This window comes from Sphaeramia orbicularis, chromosome 19, assembly GCF_902148855.1.
Source record: "Sphaeramia orbicularis chromosome 19, fSphaOr1.1, whole genome shotgun sequence".
In the NCBI taxonomy this organism is placed as follows: Eukaryota; Metazoa; Chordata; class Actinopteri; order Kurtiformes; family Apogonidae; genus Sphaeramia; species Sphaeramia orbicularis.
The window spans coordinates 43,751,206-43,773,538 of NC_043975.1; the positions used below are offsets into that span (position 1 = coordinate 43,751,206).

General features: G+C 33.9%; 1 protein-coding gene across 9 annotated transcripts in view; it reads right to left on the minus strand.

Annotated features, from left to right (window-relative positions):
* eef2k (eukaryotic elongation factor 2 kinase) overlaps positions 1-22,333 on the minus strand; it is a 63,278-nt gene that overhangs the window by 13,243 nt on the left and 27,702 nt on the right. For 6 of the 9 annotated variants that reach the window (XM_030122048.1, XM_030122041.1, XM_030122042.1 and 3 more), the window contains 10 exons: positions 18,979-19,039; positions 17,549-17,586; positions 14,674-14,845; positions 13,562-13,711; positions 10,982-11,114; positions 10,756-10,883; positions 9,880-10,072; positions 6,786-6,853; positions 4,594-4,671; positions 3,063-3,131 (listed from right to left, as the gene is read on the minus strand). In XM_030122048.1, coding sequence (XP_029977908.1) covers positions 3,063-3,131; positions 4,594-4,671; positions 6,786-6,853; positions 9,880-10,072; positions 10,756-10,883; positions 10,982-11,114; positions 13,562-13,711; positions 14,674-14,845; positions 17,549-17,586; positions 18,979-19,039 — 1,090 coding nt within the window. Of the gene's footprint in view, positions 1-3,062; positions 3,132-3,333; positions 3,391-4,593; positions 4,672-6,785; positions 6,854-9,879; positions 10,073-10,755; positions 10,884-10,981; positions 11,115-13,561; positions 13,712-14,673; positions 14,846-17,548; positions 17,587-18,978; positions 19,040-22,333 lie in introns of all 9 variants that reach the window. The other 3 variants (XM_030122050.1, XM_030122049.1, XM_030122046.1) reach the window with 2 other exon arrangements.

A 22,333-nucleotide genomic window follows, 5' to 3' on the forward strand; every position in this document is an offset into this window, starting at 1 on the left:
AATTAACCGTTAAAGAAGTATTTGTTCTGTAAGTTTAACAAGACTTATTTGTTAATTGACAAATATCTTGTGTAATTACGGGAGGTTTCACTACAAAAATGTTAAATAAATGTATTTTTTGTGAATGTATAACATGTATAAGCACTGATAAACTGTCAAAATACAGTTTTTATCAGTGGATTGTACAACTTAGTCTCATTGAAAATTATTTATATATATATATATATATATATATATATATATATATATATATATATTTATTTATTTATAGGTAATTTGATTGTTTTAATACATGTAAATATTCTTTATTAAACATTAAAAAGTAAAAAAAAAAAAAGCAAAATCTCATGTAAAGTTAGGGCAAAAAACTGTATTTTAATGATAGAAAATTACTGTATTTTTATGAGATGGTTATTTTCCATTATTTAACAGCATTTTTTTGGCGCCCCTACTGCTGGAATATTACCGTTTTAGGTTTTATCATCAAACCAACTGAGGTTATGACATTAGATATTTTTCTTACAACCATAGACTGTATATAGGGATGTAACGATAAACCGTGGTAAAATTGCAGATGGTTAGTATTACCGTTTAAATTCTAATTATCATGATAACCGTGTTTCATTACCGCACTTTTAGGGGAAAAAACTCCTATGTAAAGATCTGCTTTTATGCCAAATATTAGAGTATAGTTTTTATTTATTACAATTTTAATTTTATATACCTAATATTTGGAACCAATATTCACTTTTAAAGTGTCTGAAAAGGTTCGTTAAACATCTTTGTGTTATTTATACAATGAAGTATATACATTTTTCAAATCGGATTTTAAATATTTTTTGTCTTTTCTGTCCTTTTGTGTTAATATAGTAGGTTAAAGTGAAAAAAATAATAGGCAGATGACATAGATGAAGTTGTGCTGAAAAGATACCAAACATGGGTACAGTAAACATTTGTTTATAAAGTATATAAAGGCAAAATCAAAAGTACTGAAAAACGGACAAAAAAGGCTCAGACCACTAAGGGTTAATATTTGAATGTTTCTGCAACAGAAGGTACATTGTGCCAATTATTTTATTTGGGGTTTTTTTTGTTTGTGTTTTTTTCAAAATACAACTTGGTTAAATTATTTCAGTGCGTGTATAAGTACTTTTTTTAACATTTTGAGCACAATTTCAATAACACTGCGATAATAATGATAACCATGATAATTTTGGTCACAATAATCGTGATATGAAATTTTCATATAGTTACATCCCTAACTGTATAGAAATAGGCTTTAGCGCGAACTTAAAGTCAAAGAGTGTCCATGTGGGTCAAGGTCAGTTCTCACCTCCATGTCAGTTTTGTACAAAGGAGTGAAATATTTCTTTCTTTCTTTATGACCAGTGCATGAGCTGTGGTCAGTTTCAGCCTTCGTATTGAAGCCACTGAATTTGATAATCCAGTGTTCTAGCCATGGTGCTTTTCTTTCTGTTCAGTCTTATCAAGCATGAAAAACCCTATAACTCGTGTAAAGTTAGAAAACCTTTGCTGTTGCACCCACAGTTTTTCAGAGGTTCGTGAGTGTAAACCTGAGTTCATTCAAATATATTGAATCTAATGTGAAGAAGGGCTGAAAGACCCAGTGGTACTTCTGTGGCAGTTCTGAAATTCACTTTTATCTCTATTTAATCATTCTTAAGTGATTTATCACCATTTATCATAATATTATCGTCTGTATTCTGCTTTTTTTTCATTGTAAATCAGGTATTTTCCTATATTTAACCCTTTCATGCATGAATTATGAGAATCTTAGTCAATATTTTTTTTCTTGAGTGACTTCATTTCTCTTTAGGCATGAAAAAAACAACGCAATTGAAATTTTTTAATAAACCTATTTTTCATGGAGTTACAAAAATGTCCACTCATTTAGAAACCATGCGTTTAATTTCTGAAGCACAGAAACATGTATTTAAAACTCATCACCAGAAAGTGATATGTGTGAAAACTATGAAATAAAAACATTTTTAATGCAGCTAATCTGATGTTTTCTCACATTTTAACATACTCTAATGCTAGTTATTGCTCCACTTCCTGGAGAATATTCTCCAAAAAACTTTTTATTTAACAAAACTGTAAATTACAGTCTAATAACAACTAGCAATTGATTTACACTAAAACATATTATACAGGTTTATCAAGAACAGCAAAGTTACAGCACTGGTATGGATTGCAGTGTTTGTGATGATGCACTAGTGTCCACTGTGTTAAAATAACAAAACCCATGAATATACAACAGAACAGCTGTAGAATACCTGTCCACTGTAGTGACCACTGTGCATGAAAGGGTTAATTCACTGATCATGTAGATGTTCATTAAAACTAAGATTAAAGTTGAGGGTTATTACTAAAAATAAAAACCCCATTGAGGTCAGATTTAACTGAACTAGAAATGACAAGTTCTATTTGTACTGGTTGACTGTAATGGAGTTGAAAGTTGTGTGGATTTTGAAAAAGGAATAGTAAAAATAAGGGGGAAAATGTGACATCTGTTTGTTCTAATGTATGTTACTTAACAAAATATAACAAAAAAAGGGAAGAGTTTTTTTTGTTTGTTTGTTTTTCTAAAACAGAGAACTTATACAGAACATGTTTATATTAAATTTCATGTTTTACCATTGTTGATTTTTCAGACATGATATACAAATGTGCTTAGTTGTTTTTTGTTTTTGTTTTTTTTTTTGGTGGGGGGTTACTCTGTTGTAGAGTATTTTCCCAAATGAAAAAATAAAATGATAAAAAAAAAAAAAAAAAACATCTTGTAATAATAATAACAAACTTGACACTAATCCGTTTCCTTTTTCTTGCAGCGTACACTTCCACATGATACTGCTTTCATTTCCTTATGTACAAAAGAGGCGGAGTTTGGAAGAAAACAGCAGTATACAGTCAGACTGGGCTGTGAAAGGCAAATATGAAAATCATGCTGGAAGGATTTGCACCTAATGCACAAACTAAGGTAAAGCTGTATCTGCGCTCAGACTGAGGGCTGCCTTACAAGCTGCCATGCAAATATTCACCGATTCGTTATCAGGTGTATTGTTTGGATACAAGTTCGCAGAGACTCTGGGAGGAATTACCATCTTCCTCTGGTGAGGGAAACCAAAGCAGGAGATTTTAAAAGGAAAGAAAAGGTGAGGAATCCATTTTAATGAGATAAAAAACAAGGGAAGAGACAAAAGATGATGAGATTCGACGCAAGGTTAATTGGTTAAGTGGAGATTATGATCAGGGTGAAGAGGATGAGGAGGAGGATGATGGTCAAACACTACTGTCTCTATGTTTGATTACCCGTCTGACACTGTCCTCATCCGACTCTGAATAATATCTGTTGCGACGATGATGGGCCTAAATGACGATACAACATGCATTATAGAATCTACTGTCAGTAAATCTAACAGTTAAATGGAAAAGGATTAGGGCCACTGGGAAAAAAATTAAACTTAAATTAAAGTCCAATATGTTTTTTTATTATTATTCTGAGAAAAAAGTCAGAATTCTGAGAAAAAGTCAGAATTCTAAGAAAAAAGTCAGAATTCTGAGAAAAAAGTCAGAATTCTCAGAAAAAAGTATAAATTCTCAGAAAAAAGTCAGAATTCTGACTTTCATCTCAGAACAATAATAAAGAAAAATATTTAGAATAGTTAGAATTCTCAGAAAAAAGTCAGGATTCTGACTTTTTCTCAGAATTCAGATGAGAAAGTCAGAATTCTCAGAAAAAAGTCTGAATTCTAAGAAAAAAAGTCAGAATTCTGAGATGAAGTTAGATTTCTCAGTAAAAAGTCAGAATTCTGACTTTCATCTCAGAACAATAATAAAGAAAAATATTTAGAATAGTCAGATTTCTGAGAAAAAAGTCAGAATTCTAAGAAAAAAGTCAGAATTCTGAGATGAAAGTCAGAATTGGACAAATCAGAACAATAATTAAAAAAATATTTAGAACAGTTAGAATTCTGAGAAAAAAAGTCAGAATTCTAAGAAAAAAAAGTCAGAATTCTGAGAAAAAAAATCAGAATTCTGAGATTAAAGACAGAATTCTAAGAAAAAAAAATCTGAATTCTAAGAAAAGAAGTCAGAATTCTGAGATGAAAGTCAGAATTGGACCTTCTTATTTTTTTTCCCCCAGTGCCTCTAATCCTCTTCCGTACAGTTAAAACCTAATAAACATTCTATGGAGAGGAATGAAGGAAAAGCAGAGTTTACCTCCACTTTAAAGAAAAGCCTACACCATGTTAAAGTCTGTATGTTTGAACAGTATTTCATAAGAATATGCAACAGAGATATACAAAGAAATGACTCCACAAATATGACAGACTGGATAAAATGATTATAAAAAGACTATTTCTTATAAATTTAATTAATTTCATGAATATTTAACAGTCGATATCAGCAAAAATATAAAGCTAAACCTGTTAAGATAAAAACAAAACCTTCAAGGCTATAAATCATACACAGTATTTTAATAAACTTCTATAAAAAACAAATCCTGCAACACAAACGAAGAAGAACGTACAGTTAAATCCAAACAGGTGTTAGAATATGAATGCGTACCCCGTCTACGTGGTCATTTGGGTCGCCTTCACTCCTCCTCTCACTCGGATAACCGCTGTCTCCACCGCTCTCAGACTCCTGCACAAAATCAAAATGAGGGATGAGGATGGTGTTGTAGGACAAAACACAGAAACAGAAATAGGACAGAGGAGCTAAACATTCAACTGAGATGTAGACTAGTGTTATGAAGCAGGTTTGGAAGAACTGTGGGTCTATTTGAAAAAGAAATATTTAATGAGATAAAAGAGAAACTATTTTTCAGATAAAACACATTTTTATATTAATTTACTTTATATTTAATACATAAATCCACATGTAACACGGTCAAAAGGACACGAAAATTACACACTACTATTTTAATGAATATCTCTATTCTCTCACAGGTGCATTTTGGGAATCGAAGTAAATATTCAAGGCAGAGTGTTTGACAAAAATGACCGCTGTTGTAAAATCACTGGCCATGTATTTGTGTTTAAATCTTCAGGTTCTGTATGTAACACCAGTGGACACGAACCTGGAATGAGACTGAGATTGATGCCAGACCCACATGTGTGGATTAGTGTCTGTATTTAGAGTCTATAGAAGAGCATTTACACACGTTTTCACATCTAATGCACTGACACCTAGGGAGATTTAATGTCCATATTTGGGTCCTGTTTTTGGACCCATATTTGATTAAAAATTCATTAATTACAGGATGGATCAGATTGTTTTGCATTTCTCTGAGGTCATCATTAGGTCCAACCTGGGGGTAAATATGTCTACATTTACCTTTTATTATTGGGTCTAAAAAGATGGAAAAGTGTCAGATACTAAAATAAACCCAGTTTCATGGACAGACCCAGATGGAATAACAAATGTTTAACTTACGGGAACATGCTACACTTTTCTGTTGACGATGACAGGTTCTTCATCAGCTTTAATTTACAAATCCAGTTCAATAACCTATTATTTTATCCAGTCAACAGACATTTCATTGATTTCATATTCTGTGTCTTTGTTTTTAAGTATTTATGTATGTGTCTGTGCGATCATAAGGTCCTTGTACAGATACAGTAAAGGTGTTGTATGTTGTATTTCAGTGTTTCTGTTCTACAGTGACTGGATCAGAAGTGTTTGTGAAAACAGACTCTGAACGATACACAAGTTGGTCATGGTTTAAAAGTTAAGAAACTGACGGATATTAAAAAAGTCAACTAATGCACTGTAATTAGAGGTCAAACCATATGGGTTTTTCTAAGGCTGATGCCGATTTTTTAAAATTTGGTCAGCCGATAGCCAATATCTACAGCCGATTTTTGAGGCCGCCATTTAAGGCAGATTTTTTTTTTTTTTTTTTTTAAATCACATTGACCGTAAAATACAATTTAAACACTTGGATAATTAAGATTTTTATGCAGAAATATAAATGAAATTATTAATACACCTGCACATAGTACTCTTTTAACATTTATTGACGTTCAAGTTCTGCCCACACAGGTGCCTGATCAAATATCTGATAACATTTTACTACTGATCAAATATCGGCTTTAAAAAAAAAAAAAAATTAAAGCTGATGGCCGATATTGAAAAAAATCTATATATAGGCCTGATATATCAGCTGCTGATATATCAGTCTACCTCTAATTGCAATGTACTGTATGTTCCTGTATCTTAAAATCATCATGAGTAAATTATTTCTGTTTATTAAGAGCCAAAGGTTGAAAGGCTAAGCACATGAAAAGTCACATTTTGGTGAAGCCCGTCCAGTCCAATACCTACGTCCAACCGGAACATTTAAACCACGATGAAGACCCTGCTCTTAATATTTGCACAACAGTCGTGGATGGAAAAGCACATAAATTAGCATTTTATTTTTCAGATTTTCAGAAAACTCAGCAAATATTTTCAGTATGTTCTGAACGGATCTGCAAAAATGATTCAATTAATCCGTTAGTATTTACCTTGTAAATTAATTGTCAATGATTTCAATAATCAATAATCAGTTTCTGTAATTTCTAAAGGAATAAAAACCCACTAACATTCTGACTTTAAGATCTTAAATATGAAGATTTTCTGATTTCTTTCCTCATATGCAACTGAACCTGAAGAGTGTTTGATTTTTTTATCATGACAAATACTCATTAAAAGAACAGACGGTGAAAATAAGGAGTTTCAGCCTTAGATCGGATGGAACCTCATGTGTTGCTCACCTTATGTTCACCTGCAGAGTTATTGTTGCAGATTCTTTCATGGTCATGCATTCCCATAAAAGATAAGCCTGTGAAACAGTAAAAAAAAAAAAAAAATACATTCATGAAATATATCAACAAATATATCAGTCAATTAAATTTTATTTATATAGAGTTACATCGTAACAAAACTTATTTCATGACAATTTACATTTAAAGCTAGAATAAACCAGACTTTTAAGACAATTTAAAGAAAGCAACAGAATTCTCCAGGAGTAAACACTAGGTGACAGTGGAAGGAAAAACTACCTTTAATATTTAATATTTTCATAAATACATCCAGTAGTTGTTTATGATTGAAAGAGAAACAAAAGAAGAAGACACACTATCAGTGATCTAAGTTACAAAGATGTAACAGTAGTTTGTATGTTTTAATTTTATTCTACTGTCCTCACCTTTTTCTACCTCAGCTGATACACAGTCGTTTACACTGTAATAGAGCTGCAACTATCTTGTAATCAATTCATCTATTCATCTATTGATTATTTTCTTCCATTTGATTAAATGACTATTTGAAAAAATATCTATATAGAAAAAAACAACAGTATAAAAGTATATATAACTACAAAAGCACTCGAACAGCGCAGACCTCCCCCAAGGCAGATCACCCCCCCCCCCCCCCCCCCCCCCCCCCCCCATCACCACCAAAATGTAATCATTTGTTCCTTGTGCCAGTATCAACATTTCTGAAAATTTCATCCAAATCCGTCCATAACTTTATGAGTTATCTTACTAACCGACAAACAGACAGACAGACAAACCCCAATGAAAACATAACAAAATCTATAGTTATAAACAACAAACAAGTCAAATGACAAACAATCTGTCAGTTCAGTCGACAACATTTGGATCCAACTGATACCAACTGAACATGGAAGTAACAAACTGAAACTAATACAGACTAATATTTATAATGTTGTGTTAAAGCAATGATAGTTCTCTTTTTTAAACAGAATTCTTCCTTTTCCCTCATTTCCCTGTGGTCTCCATAAACTGTAAATGCTCTGCTTGGCTCTGAATTCTTCATTCATTCAACTCCACAGGTCCATCTTCAACCCTATTTCTGAGTAATGACACCAGAAAGGTGGTTTGGAGCGCTGGCCCTTTAAATGCACAGGAGATACTTCAGGCCCCGCCCCCTCCAGGTTGTCAGCTGTGCCTCTCTGTCCCGTTCAACAGACAACTGAACATTTGAGGAAATGGGCTCCAAGTTTGGACATATTTTCAGTCTGGACTACAACCGCTGATGACGTCAAACAATTATGAAGAAATACTGGAGAAATGTTGGTCTGAGGTCTGGACCTGATATGTGCAAATGTGGAGACGGAACGAGTTAGAGACACAACTAATAAAGAAGGAATTCAATTTCAAGAAAACAAACTAAAATTGAGCAAAATAATGAAAAAAAATGAAAACCGAACGAAAATCGAGCAATATAATGAAAAAAATGAACAAAACTGAACAAAACCGAACAAAAATTGAGCAAAATAATGAAAAAAAATGTACAAAACCGACATGTGCAAATGTTGTAACTAGATATAGTGGAGATGGAACTAGTTATAGTTGCAACTAATTAAGAAGGAATTCGAATGATAGAAAACTAATGAAAATCAAGCAAAACAATGAAAAAAATGAACAAAACTGAACAGAAATTGACAAAATAGTGACAAAAATGAACACAACCGCACGAAAATTGAGCAAAATAATGAAACAAATGAACAAAACTGAACAGAAATCGACAAAATAATGAAAAAAATGAACAAAAATGAATGAAAATTGAGCAAAATAATGTAAAAATGAAAAAAAAAAAGATATCTGCAAATCTTGTAACTAGTTATAGATGGAACAAATTAAGAAGGAATTCATATGAAAGAAAAAGAACAAAAATCAAGCGAAATAATGAAAAAAAATTAACAAAACTGAACAGAAATTGACAAAATAATGTCAAAATTGAACAAAATCGAACGAAAAAAGAGCAAAATAATGAAAAAAAAAAAAAAAGAACAAAACTGAACAAAATCAAGCAAAACAATGAAAAAAAAAAAATGAACAAAACCAACATTTGCAAAGGTCGTAACTAGATATAGTGGAGATGGAACTAGTTATAGACACAACTAATTAAAAAGGAATTCAAATGAAAGAAAACAAACGATAATCGAGCAAAATAATGAAAAAATGAACAAAACTGAACAGAAATCGACAAAATAATTTTAAAAAATGAACAAAACCGAATGAAAATTGAGCAAAATAATGAAAAAAAATTTACAAAACTGATATGTGCAAAAGTTGTAACTAGTTATAGATGGAACAAATTAAAAAGGAATTCATATGAAAGAAAAAGAGGAAAAATTGAGCAAAATAGTGACAAAAATGAACAAAACCGAACAAAAATTGAGCAAAATAATGAAAAAATTAACAAACCGAATGAAAATTGAGCAAAATAATGAAAAAAAAGAACAAGACCTACGTGCAAATGTCGTAACTAGTTATAGACGGAACAAATTAGGCAGAAATTCAAACAGGTTGTAGAAATCCACTGGATTTTTGTCCAAAAGAATGTAAAGATAGTTTCGCAGCAGCTGGAGGGTTCAAATTCAAACTGTCTGAACTATTAGGGTCCAAATACACAAAGAAATGAACCACAGACTAAGAACAGTGGGTTTAGACAAATATGAACCCTGTAAAGCTTCAGTGTTTAAAGGAGTCAGTGATGGTTCCAATGTAGAAAAGTCCACATAGAAACATTTTCTGTCTTTTTGTCCTCGTCTCTTCTGTTGTTTCTGTTGATCCTGGCGTCATGTACGTCACAATAAGCATCCGTGTGAAACACAACAGTGGAACCAATGTTTAACAGTTCAGGAAACAAAGCTTCGTTTAAGGGAAAATTGAAATCAAGTACTTTTTTTAATCTATTTGAGGTGAGTAATTGTTTCAACTCCACTATAAACATACTTTGAACTAACCCTATGTGCTGCTTCGCTCCATGTTGCATCAATAACATCCATAAATGGTGTATAACCACTGTAAACTGTTGCTGTGGTGGAAGCAAACCTACCGACAGGAGACCTGCCCATAGATCCGCCATAGGTGAGGGGGGAGCAGGGGATGGAGTCCACATCGCTCATGCTCTCGTCCACAGACGACGTCTCCGACAGGCGCGATAAGAAAACCCGGCTTCCTGACATGGTACGAATGCGAGGAGATCCACAGGGTTCCTCACAGCCTCTGAGAACCGTCTGAGCAGACTTCTGCAGGACATGAGGAGAACATTCAGAGCTGGACATGGGGAGAACATTCACAACTGGACATGAGGAGAACATTCACAGCGGGACATGAGCAGAACATTCACAACTGGACATGAGGAGAACATTCACAGCTGACCCGCTCAGAACTGGACAGAACATAAGGCAGATAAAGTATGTTCACAGCCAGGTACCAAGCATCTGTCTTTGTCTGTCTGTCTGTTTGCCTGTCTGTCTGTCTGTCTGTGTGTCTGTCTGTTTGCCTGTCTGTCTGTGTGTCTGTCTGTTTGTCTGTCTGTTTGCCTGTCTGTCTGTTTGTCTGTCTGTCTGTCTGTTTGCCTGTCTGTTTGCCTGTCTGTCTGTCTGTCTGTTTGCCTGTCTGTCTGTTTGTCTGTCTGTCTGTCTGTCTGTTTGCCTGTCTGTCTGTCTGTCTGTTTGTCTGTCCGTCTGTTTGCCTGTCTGTCTGTGTGTCTGTCTGTGTGTCTGTCTGTCTGTGTGCAAGACAACTCACAAAGTTATGGACGGATTTGGATGAAAGTTTCAGGAAATGTTGATAGTGGCACAAGGAACAAATGATTAAATTTTGGTGGTGATTGGGGGGGGGGGGGCACTGATCTGTCTTGGCGGAGGTCTGCGCTCTCCGAGTGCTTTTCTAGTTATTATTATGATGATCATGTTTTTAAACTTACAAGCAGTTTGTTGGTGCAGTCCATCTGGCCCTTCTCTGGAGGTGAAAGGTCAAAGGGCGTCAGGCCCATACTCTTGCAGATCTTGTTACACAGATGAGAGTGGAAGAAAAGAGCCATGCCCCTCACACCTGGAACACAGGCACCATTCACACACTAGATTTAGTTGGAGGATTTGTCAGTCTGCCTCAGTTATCAGAGGAAAAAGTCAAAATGAAAAGGTTTGTACCTAAATTTCCATCTCCAAAGTCGGTGCCTTTTTCTGTGTGGATCTGAGGGTCAGTGTAGAGGTCTCCGACCCCCTGGATGTCCACCACGATCAGCTGATGGCCCGAGCGCTCGAAGGAGAAGTGACTGAAGGCCTGAGACAAAAGAAAAGAAAAGACGAATGAACAACGTACAGAGAAACAGAACCAGTGTCCCTGTAGGTCATAGGTGTCAAACATGCGGCCTGGGGGCCAAATCCGGCCCACCAGAGGGTCCAGTCCAGCCCATCAGAGGGTCCAGTCCGCCCCATCAGAGGGTACAGTCCAGCCCTTGGGATGAATTTGTGAAATGCAAAAATTACACTAAGATATTAACAATCTTTTTAGTTCAGGTTCCACACTCAGACCAATTCAATCTCCAGTGGGCAGGACCAGTCAAATACTATCATAAGAACATAGAAATGATGACAATTCCAAATTTTTGTCTTTGTAAATGTAAATATTTTCATGTATTTACACTAAAGCAAAGTATAATTTCACAAAAAATGGGAATAACCTGAACAAATATGAACAACTTGTAATGTCTTAAGAGAAGTAAGTACAATTTTAATAATATTCTGCTTGTTATTAAATGTTTTGTGTATTTATAGATCCACTGTTATCTGTACGTTAGAATGAACATGTGTAAATGATAAACTGAGGCAGAATTTTGTTAAAATTACATTTATTTTTTTAGTTTGTTCATGTTATTCACATCTTTTGAAAGGATAGTTTGCAGATGTAAACCTCTTCATAACGTAAATTGACTTTTTTTCGCTCTAAAACATAGAGAAAAGTTTGGAGTTGACATTATTTATATATTATTCTGTTATTATTTTACTGGTTCGGCCCACTTAAGATCAAATTTAGCTGAATGTGGAACTGAACTAAAATGAGTTTGACAGCCCTAACATAGGTCAGCGTCATATTCTGTCAAGAACCAGTACCAACTGGAATGTGTGAGGTCGTCCTATTTTAAAACATGTTTGTAGTTATTTAGAGCATTTGAATTTATTAGAGATTATAATGTAAATTGTGTTTCTCATCACATGTTTAAGGGCCCCCGTTTATAAGCTGAGGACTATTACAAAACGTATCCTGTAAATGAATTCTTGATCTTAACTGTTTGTAATAATTTTGTAATAAATTGATTGATTGACGGTCAGGTTCTTGTTTGTAGAACCCATGAGTCAAATGATTAGGCAGAGGTTAGATATAAAGGGGGTAACAATGGCATCCGGGGAACAAAAATTGTCCCTATTCGCTGATGATTTATCAATAAGTATAACACAACCTACTCAGACACTCCCAAAATTGATGAAATTGCTAGAAGAATTTTGTTTCATTTCTGGTTATAAAATTAGTATTAACAAAACTCAAGTATTAACATTTATTTATGACCCTCCATCTTCAATTAAGACCATGTCCAATTGGAATTGGGATGCTGAGTCCATTAAATATTTGGGTGTCTCATTACCTAGGGACTTCTCCAGATTGTATGACATCAATTACAGCCCGTTAAATTCAAAGATGATCATCGAGTTCTGTCTCTATGTTCCAGTCCTGTGGTCTGGATACAGCAGATCAATCTAACAACAGAAGTGGGCGGAGCTTTCACTGGAGGAGAACTCAACTCATCCAATCACAGTCCATATATGACTTCTATCAGTGATCAATAATAAATATACTGATATCTCTGATAACCACTTTCCATGTTTTAAACCATTAAAATATTTACCATTGTAAGTAAAGGCCCATTTTTAATATTTCAAACAATTTGAGAAGATGTTTGTCCTAAGTCACAGGTGTCAAGCATGTGGCCCGGTGGCCAAATCCGGCCCACCGAAGGGTCCAGTCCGGCCCCTGGGATGAATTTGTGAAATGCAAAAACTACACTGAAGAAATTAACAATCCTTTTAGTTCAGGTTCCACATTCAGACCAATTCAATCTCAAGTGGGCAGGACCAGTCAAATACTATCATAATAACATATAAATAATGACAACTTCAAATGTTTCTCTTTGTAAATGTAAATATTTTCATGTATTTACACTAAAACAATGTATAATTTTGCAAAAATGTGAATAACCTGAAATGTCTTAAGAGAAGTCAGTACAATTGTAATAATATTCTGCCTGTTATTAAATGTTTTGTGTGTTTGTAGATCCACTGTGATTTGTAAGTTATAATGTACATGTGTAAATGATAAACTGAGGCGGAATATTGTTAAAATTACACTTATTTTTTCAGTTTGTTCATGTTATTCACATCTTTTGAAAGGATAGTTTGTAGATGTAAACATCTTCATAATGTAAATTAACTTTTTTCACTCTAAAACATAGAGAAAAGTTTGGAGTTGACATTATTTATATATTATTCTGTTATTACTTTACTGGTTCGGCCCACTGCAGATCAAATTTAGCTGAATCTGGCCCGTAAACTAAAGTGAGTTTGACACCCCTGTCCTAACTGCTACTGAAGCCGACTCCAGACCCAGGTCCTTCACAGCAGCTCGTGGTCTGTCGGCTAAAAACAACAGAATAATGAAAAGGGGATGCGACCCACCTGAGGAGTCAGTCTGATGTTATCGTCCCTCACAAAACCAGAGTTGGAGTTGTATTTGATGTATTTGCCCTCGATGTAGTGTTCCAGGTGGAACAGAGGTTTTCCCGGCCGGTTGATCATCTCCACCACACACATCTGCATGATGTCCACCTGAGGACCAACGGAACCAAACACACACACACACACACACACAAAAAAAAAACCCAAAAAACCATGGATATTCTGTGTATATGTCAGAGTTCACAGCAAAATACTAAAAAGCAGACAGAACCATTCAAGAGTGAAAATGTTGTAGAAGATTACGGTGTTTCCACGGTAACTACAAACACACTTGTTATTTTGTCCATTTTTATTCATTTTACATGTTATTTTATTTGTTTTTATTGCACATATTATTTTTTGTGGTTTGTTTTCTTTATGTTACTTATTATTTTGTTGATTTACTTTTCATTTTTGTTCATTTTATTGGCTAATTATTAGTGGATCAATAGGTATTAAACAGTTTAGGTCAGTAGATGGTTTTAGTTTTTGAGCGTTAACAGAATAAATACAGGGTTGTGGATGGTATGACATGACACATTTTCCTCATTTTTCAAGTATTTTGCTATTTTCCTCCTTAATTTAAGAGGATTTTTTTCATTTTTATGCCAGATTTCAAGTTTTTTTAGTTAATTTTTTCCTTACTTTTTAAGTATTTTGCTCATTTTACATGTTTTTTGTACATTTATCCTATAAATAATTGAGGTAAAACTGTATTTTACACCAATTATTGACATGTATTGATAGGATTAGTGGATCAACAGGTATTAAACAGTTTAGATCAGTAGATAGTTTAGTTGCCAATGGCTGTTTGGGTCTTTAACGGTTAATATAATTTTATAAATTTTTCAGAGTCTTAGTATTTTATTACACACTGTCCACATTAAAGACAAACCAGAATAATCACCATTCAAATAATACAGAAAGTAAATAAATATAGAAGCATGAGAAGTTTGCAGTTGTTGTTTAAACAGACTGATGTTGAGGATAATCAAAGGTTCTCTCACAGACATCAGTCAGTGTCTGCCATAGATGGTTTAGCTCCGCCTCCCACCAGCAGATGTAGCGTTCACCTGTTTCGGAGGTCTGTGGCGGTTGTACTCCTCCCCCCAGAGTTTGGCCTCCATCTGAAGCCTCACGTCCTCAAAGTAAACGTCTCTATCCACCGTCTCCATGTAACGCTTAGCCACATAGTTGGACGCCGACTTCCAGTTGCTACTGTGTGAAAAATTTGACAGTTTTTTCCTAAAAGAAAACAAAATGAGAGTGAGACATAATGGAGGGGTAAGAGATGTTCACACAGCTGCAGAGGGAGACTGCAATTAGAAAACACGTGTGGAAAAACACCTGTTAAAGCAACAGTGTCGATATTTTCATGATGATTATGATTAACTTCGTTTTGAACATAAATAGGAATAAAATATAAAGGTGAACAAAAGGCAAAGAGAAACTATAGAAGGTATGCACATATGTCACTTTCCCCCTAGGCCACACCCCTCTAAGTCAGACTGATTGTCAAAAACCAACCTGCTCAACATGACGGAGTATAGCAGTAAACACAGCCAGAGCAGGAAAATGTGAAATATGAAATTAAATGAAGGACAATTGGACTGGACATGGATCTGTACGAGCTACCAAAGAACAAGTGGTCCATGAACACTGACATGTGGACACAAATGGAGGATCCTGACATCCAGGGTGGAGGGGATCAGCGCTACTTTTACCTGACACAAATATACATGGTTTCATCATCACTGACAACCAGGGTCCAAAACTAGGGCCCAGAACCAGCTGATCCAAAGTGCATTTACAGCAGACCGTGGACTGACCCCAGTGAATATATGCATGATCTACTGGGACTGAGGAGATTTACTGAGTCTAGTTCAGATCAAGTACTTTATACATCACACATACTACTGCTGTGGACCAGCAGGGCACCACTGGATTCTGGGAAATTAGGAGATTTATACCACCTGTTTTTAAATTAACACATTATTCTGGTAATATTATGGCTTTATTGTCGGAATATGACGACTTTAATCTCATAAATGAATGACATTTTTGTTAAGTTATGAGGGTTTTTTTTATAACTATGACTTTATTCTCTTAACATTGTGATTCTTTTTGTATTTGACTTTATTCTCATAAAATTACGGGTTTTACATCGATAATTTATGACTTTATACTCATAGTGACAAGCGTTTTTATTTTCTCATGTGGCCCTAATATCCGTCGTAGCTTTATTCTCCTGTTCCCCCGTATTTGAAAAACTGGGTTAGCCTCAGTTTCAGTTAGTTTACTAATCATGTAGGAGCACAAGGTTCAGAATCACAAATATAAATAACCGTAAATAACCATGATATGAAATTTTCATATCGTTACATATCATTTCATATTGTTTTCATATCGTTAGTTAGTTTGTTCTATTTAACAAAAATCACACCACAAAGTGAAATTCAGATCTTCTTAAGATAAACAAATGTTGTTTCATATTTATATGCTATAAATAGCCTTCTGGTAGCTGAATTATCCATGGATCTAATCTTAGATGGGATCAGGAGTGACCCTTGATCAACCAAACCAAACTGGTCTGCAGCCAAAACCCCAGATACCCCAGACGACATCCACAGATAAACTGCTCCGGCTTTACATCATGTCTGGACGTGCACATGCTGCATGTTTATTTTCACTCTGTTTTGTCAGTGTGTACTTTCCCTGTGGGATACTGTACCAAACAAACAGCTACAGCGTCGACTGAATGGGCGCCTCTTTGCTTCATTTCCAACATAACTGTGGATTAAACATTAACAATCGGACTACAGTGGCTTTTCTCTTTAGCAAAAGGGTGTTTTTCTGAAACTGGTCCTAAAACAGGACAGAGGGGTTAAACATTCAAACCAGAACGAATGTTATGAAGCAGGTTTGGAAGAATTTTGGGTCTATTTAAAAATAAACATTTACTAAGATAAAAGAGAAACTATTTTTCAGATAAAACACATTTTTATATTATTTCACACTATATTTAATACATAAATCCACATGTAACATGGTCAAAAGGACACGAAAATTACACACTACTATTTTTTTTTTTTTTATATCTTTTTATTTTCTCATAGGTGCATTTTGGGAATCAAAAGGCAGTGTTTGACAAAAATGGCCGCAGTTGCAAAATCATTTGTGATTTATTTGTTTCAATTGGCAGGTTCTGCATGTAACACCGGTGGACACGATGGGTTACACACCAAACCTGGAATGAGACTGCGATTGATGCCAAACCCACATGTGTGGATTAGAAAAACCACTAGGATCCACACATTGAACACAGTGTCTGTATTTAGAGTCTATAGAAGAGCATTTACACACGTTTACACATCTAATGCACTGACACCTAGGGAGATTTAATGTCCATATTTGGGTCCTATTTTTGGACCCAGTATTTGATTAAAAATTCATTAATTATGGGATGGATCAGATTGTTTGTGCATTTCTCTGAGGTCATCATTAGGTCCATCCTGGGGGGAAATATGTCTACACTGACTTTTTATTATTGGGTCTAAACAGATGGAAAAGTATCAGATACTAAAATAAACCCAGTTTCAGAGAAACACCCAAAAAAGAGCCAAACAGCTATAGTTGATTAACAGCTGATATTCCATCTACCAACAGGGGAATTAACTTTTCTGAGGCTAAAATTAAACATAAATCTTTCGTGCTACTGTTTGTTTTAAAACCATGTTTGGCTCTTTAAAACCACAAAGTCAGTGTTAAGGCTTTTGGGTCAGAGATAAAAAATGTAAAGAATGTGGACCTGGACCACTTATGGACTCTAATGTACCAGGGTCACACTCCTCTAATTTGTTTAGACTAAAACCAACGTGGCCTCAGAACATAAGGCCAATAACCGCTAGAAGAAAAACTAATGAATATACAGAAATTTGTCAAACTTACGTTCTGAAGCACTCCCTCATGGCCCCTTTCCCAAAGGGCTGTGAGAAAGAAAACATGGGAAATACACTGTAAAAAATGACTGTAGAATTAACACCAAAAAGTTGTAAAATTGCAACATAAAAAAACTGTAAGTGACAATACAATGCAAAGTTGTTTATTTGAAAAGATTTTTGTGTTAACGATTAAATCAAATATAGCTGTAGAGTATGTGAACAAAACCAGATTTGTATGTAGAAATGATGTATTTCTATTGTTTTTAGAAAATAAAACTGTAAATTCAAAAACAATGTGGTGCTGTTTAAATTGCAAGACCATAATATTTAATATTATTATTATTACTTATATTGTTTATATTATTTAATAGTAAGTATCAGTCATATTATGGTATATAGTGTAGATCTGCTTAGACTAGGAATGTTATTATTGTTATTAATTACATAAGGAGAAGGGGTGGGAGTTTATAAGTTGTACTTCTCACTCCTTTTTGAATATGTATTATATGTCTTATGTTTAAGTGTTTTGTTTATTTATTTTCTTCTGTTTTGACATTCATATTCGAAATAAATACATCAATGAATCAATCAATCAATAATGTGGAAATAACGGCCTATTTGGTTTTTTTGGGGGGTTTTTTTTAATAAAAGTTATAAAAAAGTAAACATTTAACAATGTAACATTTTAAACTTGTAAATTAATGGGTTGGTAGAATGGCTCATCCAATAACCAAAGGGTTAGTGGTTCGAATCCTGGCTCCGACTGTCCATATGTCCAAGTGTCCATGGAAGACACTGAAGCCAAAACTGCTCCAGTTGGACCTGGTGGTTTTGGAAAGTGCTTTGGACACCATGAAAGTGTAGAAAATACGCTAAATAAGTGCAGCCCATTTACCATTTAAATCCAGTGTTAAATCTACATGTTTAAACAGTTAAATCTACATGTTTAAAATATTAAATCTACATGTTTAAAATGTTAAATTTACATGTTTAAAATGTTAAATCTCCATGTTTAAAATGCAAAATTTACATGTTTAAAATGTTAAATCTACATGTTTAAAATGTTAAATCTCCATGTTTAAAATGTTAAATCTACATGTTTAAAATGTTAAATTTACATGTTTAAACAGTTAAATCTCCATGTTTAAAATGTTAAATCTACATGTTTAAACAGTTAAATCTCCATGTTTAAAATGTTAAATCTACATGTTTAAACAGTTAAATCTCCATGTTTAAAATGTTCAATCTACATGTTACTCCATAAATATGTTTACAGTTGGGTGTGTTTTTTACAGTATTGTTCTGGTAACCATAGCTGCCAGTTTTTTCCGTAAAAACAACAGGAATTTTTGTACAGTGTAAGTTAGAGAAAAGAAAAGAAACTCTGCCATACTGAGGCTCCTTTTATTTACTTCAGACAGTTGTTTTCAGTATTACCTGGGCAGCCATCTTGATGTGCACCTGGTCTTGACCCCATTCTCCTGTGACAGCGTTGTACCTGCGATGAGTGACAGGAGACTTAATAAGAATACAATAAACATCACCCATTCCATTTGAATACATGTTTGTCATTATTATGCACATAACATCTACAAGGTGTCTGTTCTGTTATTGTAAGTATTTGTGTTAGGTTTTTTTTCTCAGAAACAAAAATATACAGTAAATTAAAAAAAAAAAACAACCTACAACATACCTATTCATCAGCCAATGGTTGAATGAGTTAATAGAATACAACAAATATTTTAGACTATGTTTAAATTATTTATGAAGCTAAAATGTCATCTGATGGCTTTACTGTTCCTTCAGTCTGTCATTGTATTTGTTTATTTATTCTCTACTCTATTTTTTCTCTTTTACTGTAAAAAATAACATTAAATTATGAAAATATTTACATTAACAAACTATCCTCTAACAATAAAATGTGAATAACCTGAATGAATATGAACAATTGGAAATTTGTAAAGAAAATTAAATTGAATTTTAACAATATTCTGCCTGTTACTAAATGTTTTGTGCATTTGATGATCTAATCAATAATGCACATGTACAAATGATAAGTTGTTGCAAAATATTGTTAAAATTACACTTATTTTTCCTATGAAATTTCAGTTTTTTCAGGTTAATCACATTTATTTGAATACATGTCATTATTATGCACAGAAAATCTGTGTCTGTTTGTTCTGTTATTGTAAGTATTTGTGTTAGATTTTTTTCCTCAAAAACAAAACTATACAGTAAATTTAAAAAAAAAATCTACACCATATCTATTCATCAGCCAATGGTTGAATGAGTTAATAGAATACAACAAATATTTTAGACGATGTTTAAATTATTTATGAAGCTAAAATGTCATCTGATGGCTTTACTGTTCCTTCAGTCTGTCATTTTATTTATTTATTTATTTATTTATTCTCTACTCCATTTTTTCTCTTTTAGTGTAAAAAGTAACATTAAATTATGAAAATATTTACAAACTATCCTCTAACAATAAAAGTGAATAACCTGGACAAATACGAACAACTGGAAATTTGTAAAGAAAATTAAGTAAAACTTAACAATATTCTGCCTGTTACTAAATGTTTTGTGCATTTGAAGATCTAATCAATAATGCACATGTACAAATCATAAGTTGAGGCAAAATATTGTTAAAATTACACTTATTTTTCCTAAGAAATTTCAGTTTTTTCAGGTTATTCACAGCTTTTTTGGTTTGGATAGCTTATAAATGTAGACATTTTCATCATTCAATGTTATTTTTTCTGCACTAAAACATAACAAAAAAAAAGATTATATAGGTTATTATGTAATTATGTAACTGTTCCAGCCCAGCTGAGATCAAACTGGGCTGAATGTGACCCCTGAAAGAACATGAGTTTGACTCCCCGCTTTAGCTGAGGAGCATCTGAATTTGTCCACTAATTAAATTTGAGATTCAAAGATTCAAAGATTTTATTTGCCATTTTTGCATACATATACACATTGGAACTTTTGTGCGGTTGTTCAGGGGGTCAGATAAAGAATACTAGAAAAAATACAGTTCTGTAAAAAAAAAAAAAAGTCCATGTACATCTATAAATATACTATATATAAAAGTGCATAAAAACCAATAAAAGTGCATAAGAACCAATAAAAGTGCATAAAACTGTCCCAAGAGACAATTAAATAAATAAATACATACATACATACATACATACATACATACATACATACCTACATAAATAAATAAATAAATAAATAAATATCTACGATAAAGATTTACTGACAAAATCTACACAAAACAATGGATGGTATGACATAACACATTTTCCTCATTTTTCAAGTATTTTGCTATTTTCCTCCTTAATTTAAAAGGATTTTTTCACTTTTATGCCAGATTTCAAGTTTTTTTTAGTTAATTTTTTTCTTATTTTTTAAGTATTTTGCTCATTTTACATTTTTTTTGGTAAATTTATCCTATGAATAATTGAGGTAAAACTTTATTTTACACCAATTATTGACATGTATTGATAGGATTAGTGGATCGACAGGTATTAAACAGTTTAGATGAGTAGATGGTTTTAGTTTTTGAGCGCTAACAGAATAAATATAAACACAAAACAATATCACCGGTAGACGTTTAATAAATGGGATGTTACACAACGGTTCTGTGTTTCCTGGGTCAACATATAAATAAAATATCTGTTTAAACACCACAGCTTGTAAACTTCAGTGTCCTCATTATGAGTCAGTTAACAAGTACAAATTAGATTTAGTTCAATGCTGATACCGTACGGGGTTAGTCTGGGGCTCGTTTCTGCACTAGTTCGTTAAATCGTTAACCCCTCTGTTTAACGTATTTTGTGATATCCCGTTTCTGGGCTTGCTCTTTGTTCGTTAACAACTAGCGCAACGCAAAATGCGTTGTGCGTTAGTTTGTTAACCCCAATGCAATGCAAAATGCGCTATCCCGTTTCTGAGCTAGTTGGTTAAAAGTGTGCACTCGCCCAGTTCCTCGTTAAAGAGCTGATTTTAACGCGGATCTCGGAGGTCCGCGTTAGAAGGAGAATGTATTCTTGTAGATTCATTTCACTTCGTTTCTGTCATGTATTTCCTTTGAAATATTATTTACATTTGTAGAAGAAGATTTTAACACAAGTTTGACAATATCTTTAATGATATCAGATTTTTCCCATGGACATTTTGCACTGATACAAACGACTTTACCAAGTGAGGACTGATCCACTCACTGAATTTTATTTTCTATGGATTTATGGATAACTAGAAAAGCACTCGGAGAGCACGGACCTCCGCCAAGGCAGATCAGTGTCCCCCCCCCCCCCAGATCACCACCAAAATTTCATCATTTGTTCCTTGTGCCAGTATCAACATTTCCTGAAATTTTCATCCAAATCTGTCCATGACTTTTTGAGTTATCTAGCACACGGACAGACAGATAGACAGACAGACCAACGCCGGCAAAAACATAACCTCCTTGGCGGAGGTAAATATAGATTAGTTCAGGACAAAGTGTGTGTGGCTTTGAGAGATGAATGAATGAATGAATGAATGAATGAATGAATGAATGAATGAGAACCGTATGGGACCAGAGCCAGTGATCTGGTGCCACACACACCAGCAGGTGTGTGTGTCTGTGTGAGCGTAATGAGATATGAGTGTGTGGATGAGAGGAACAGAACAGCGTTCAGTTTTTCTATATAATCTGTTTGTCCTGTTGTTGCCGTGGTTACAACCAACAGTGACCGTTTAGAGTTCTGTTAATAAAGTCACCAGTGCAGAATAACTGGGGTCATCC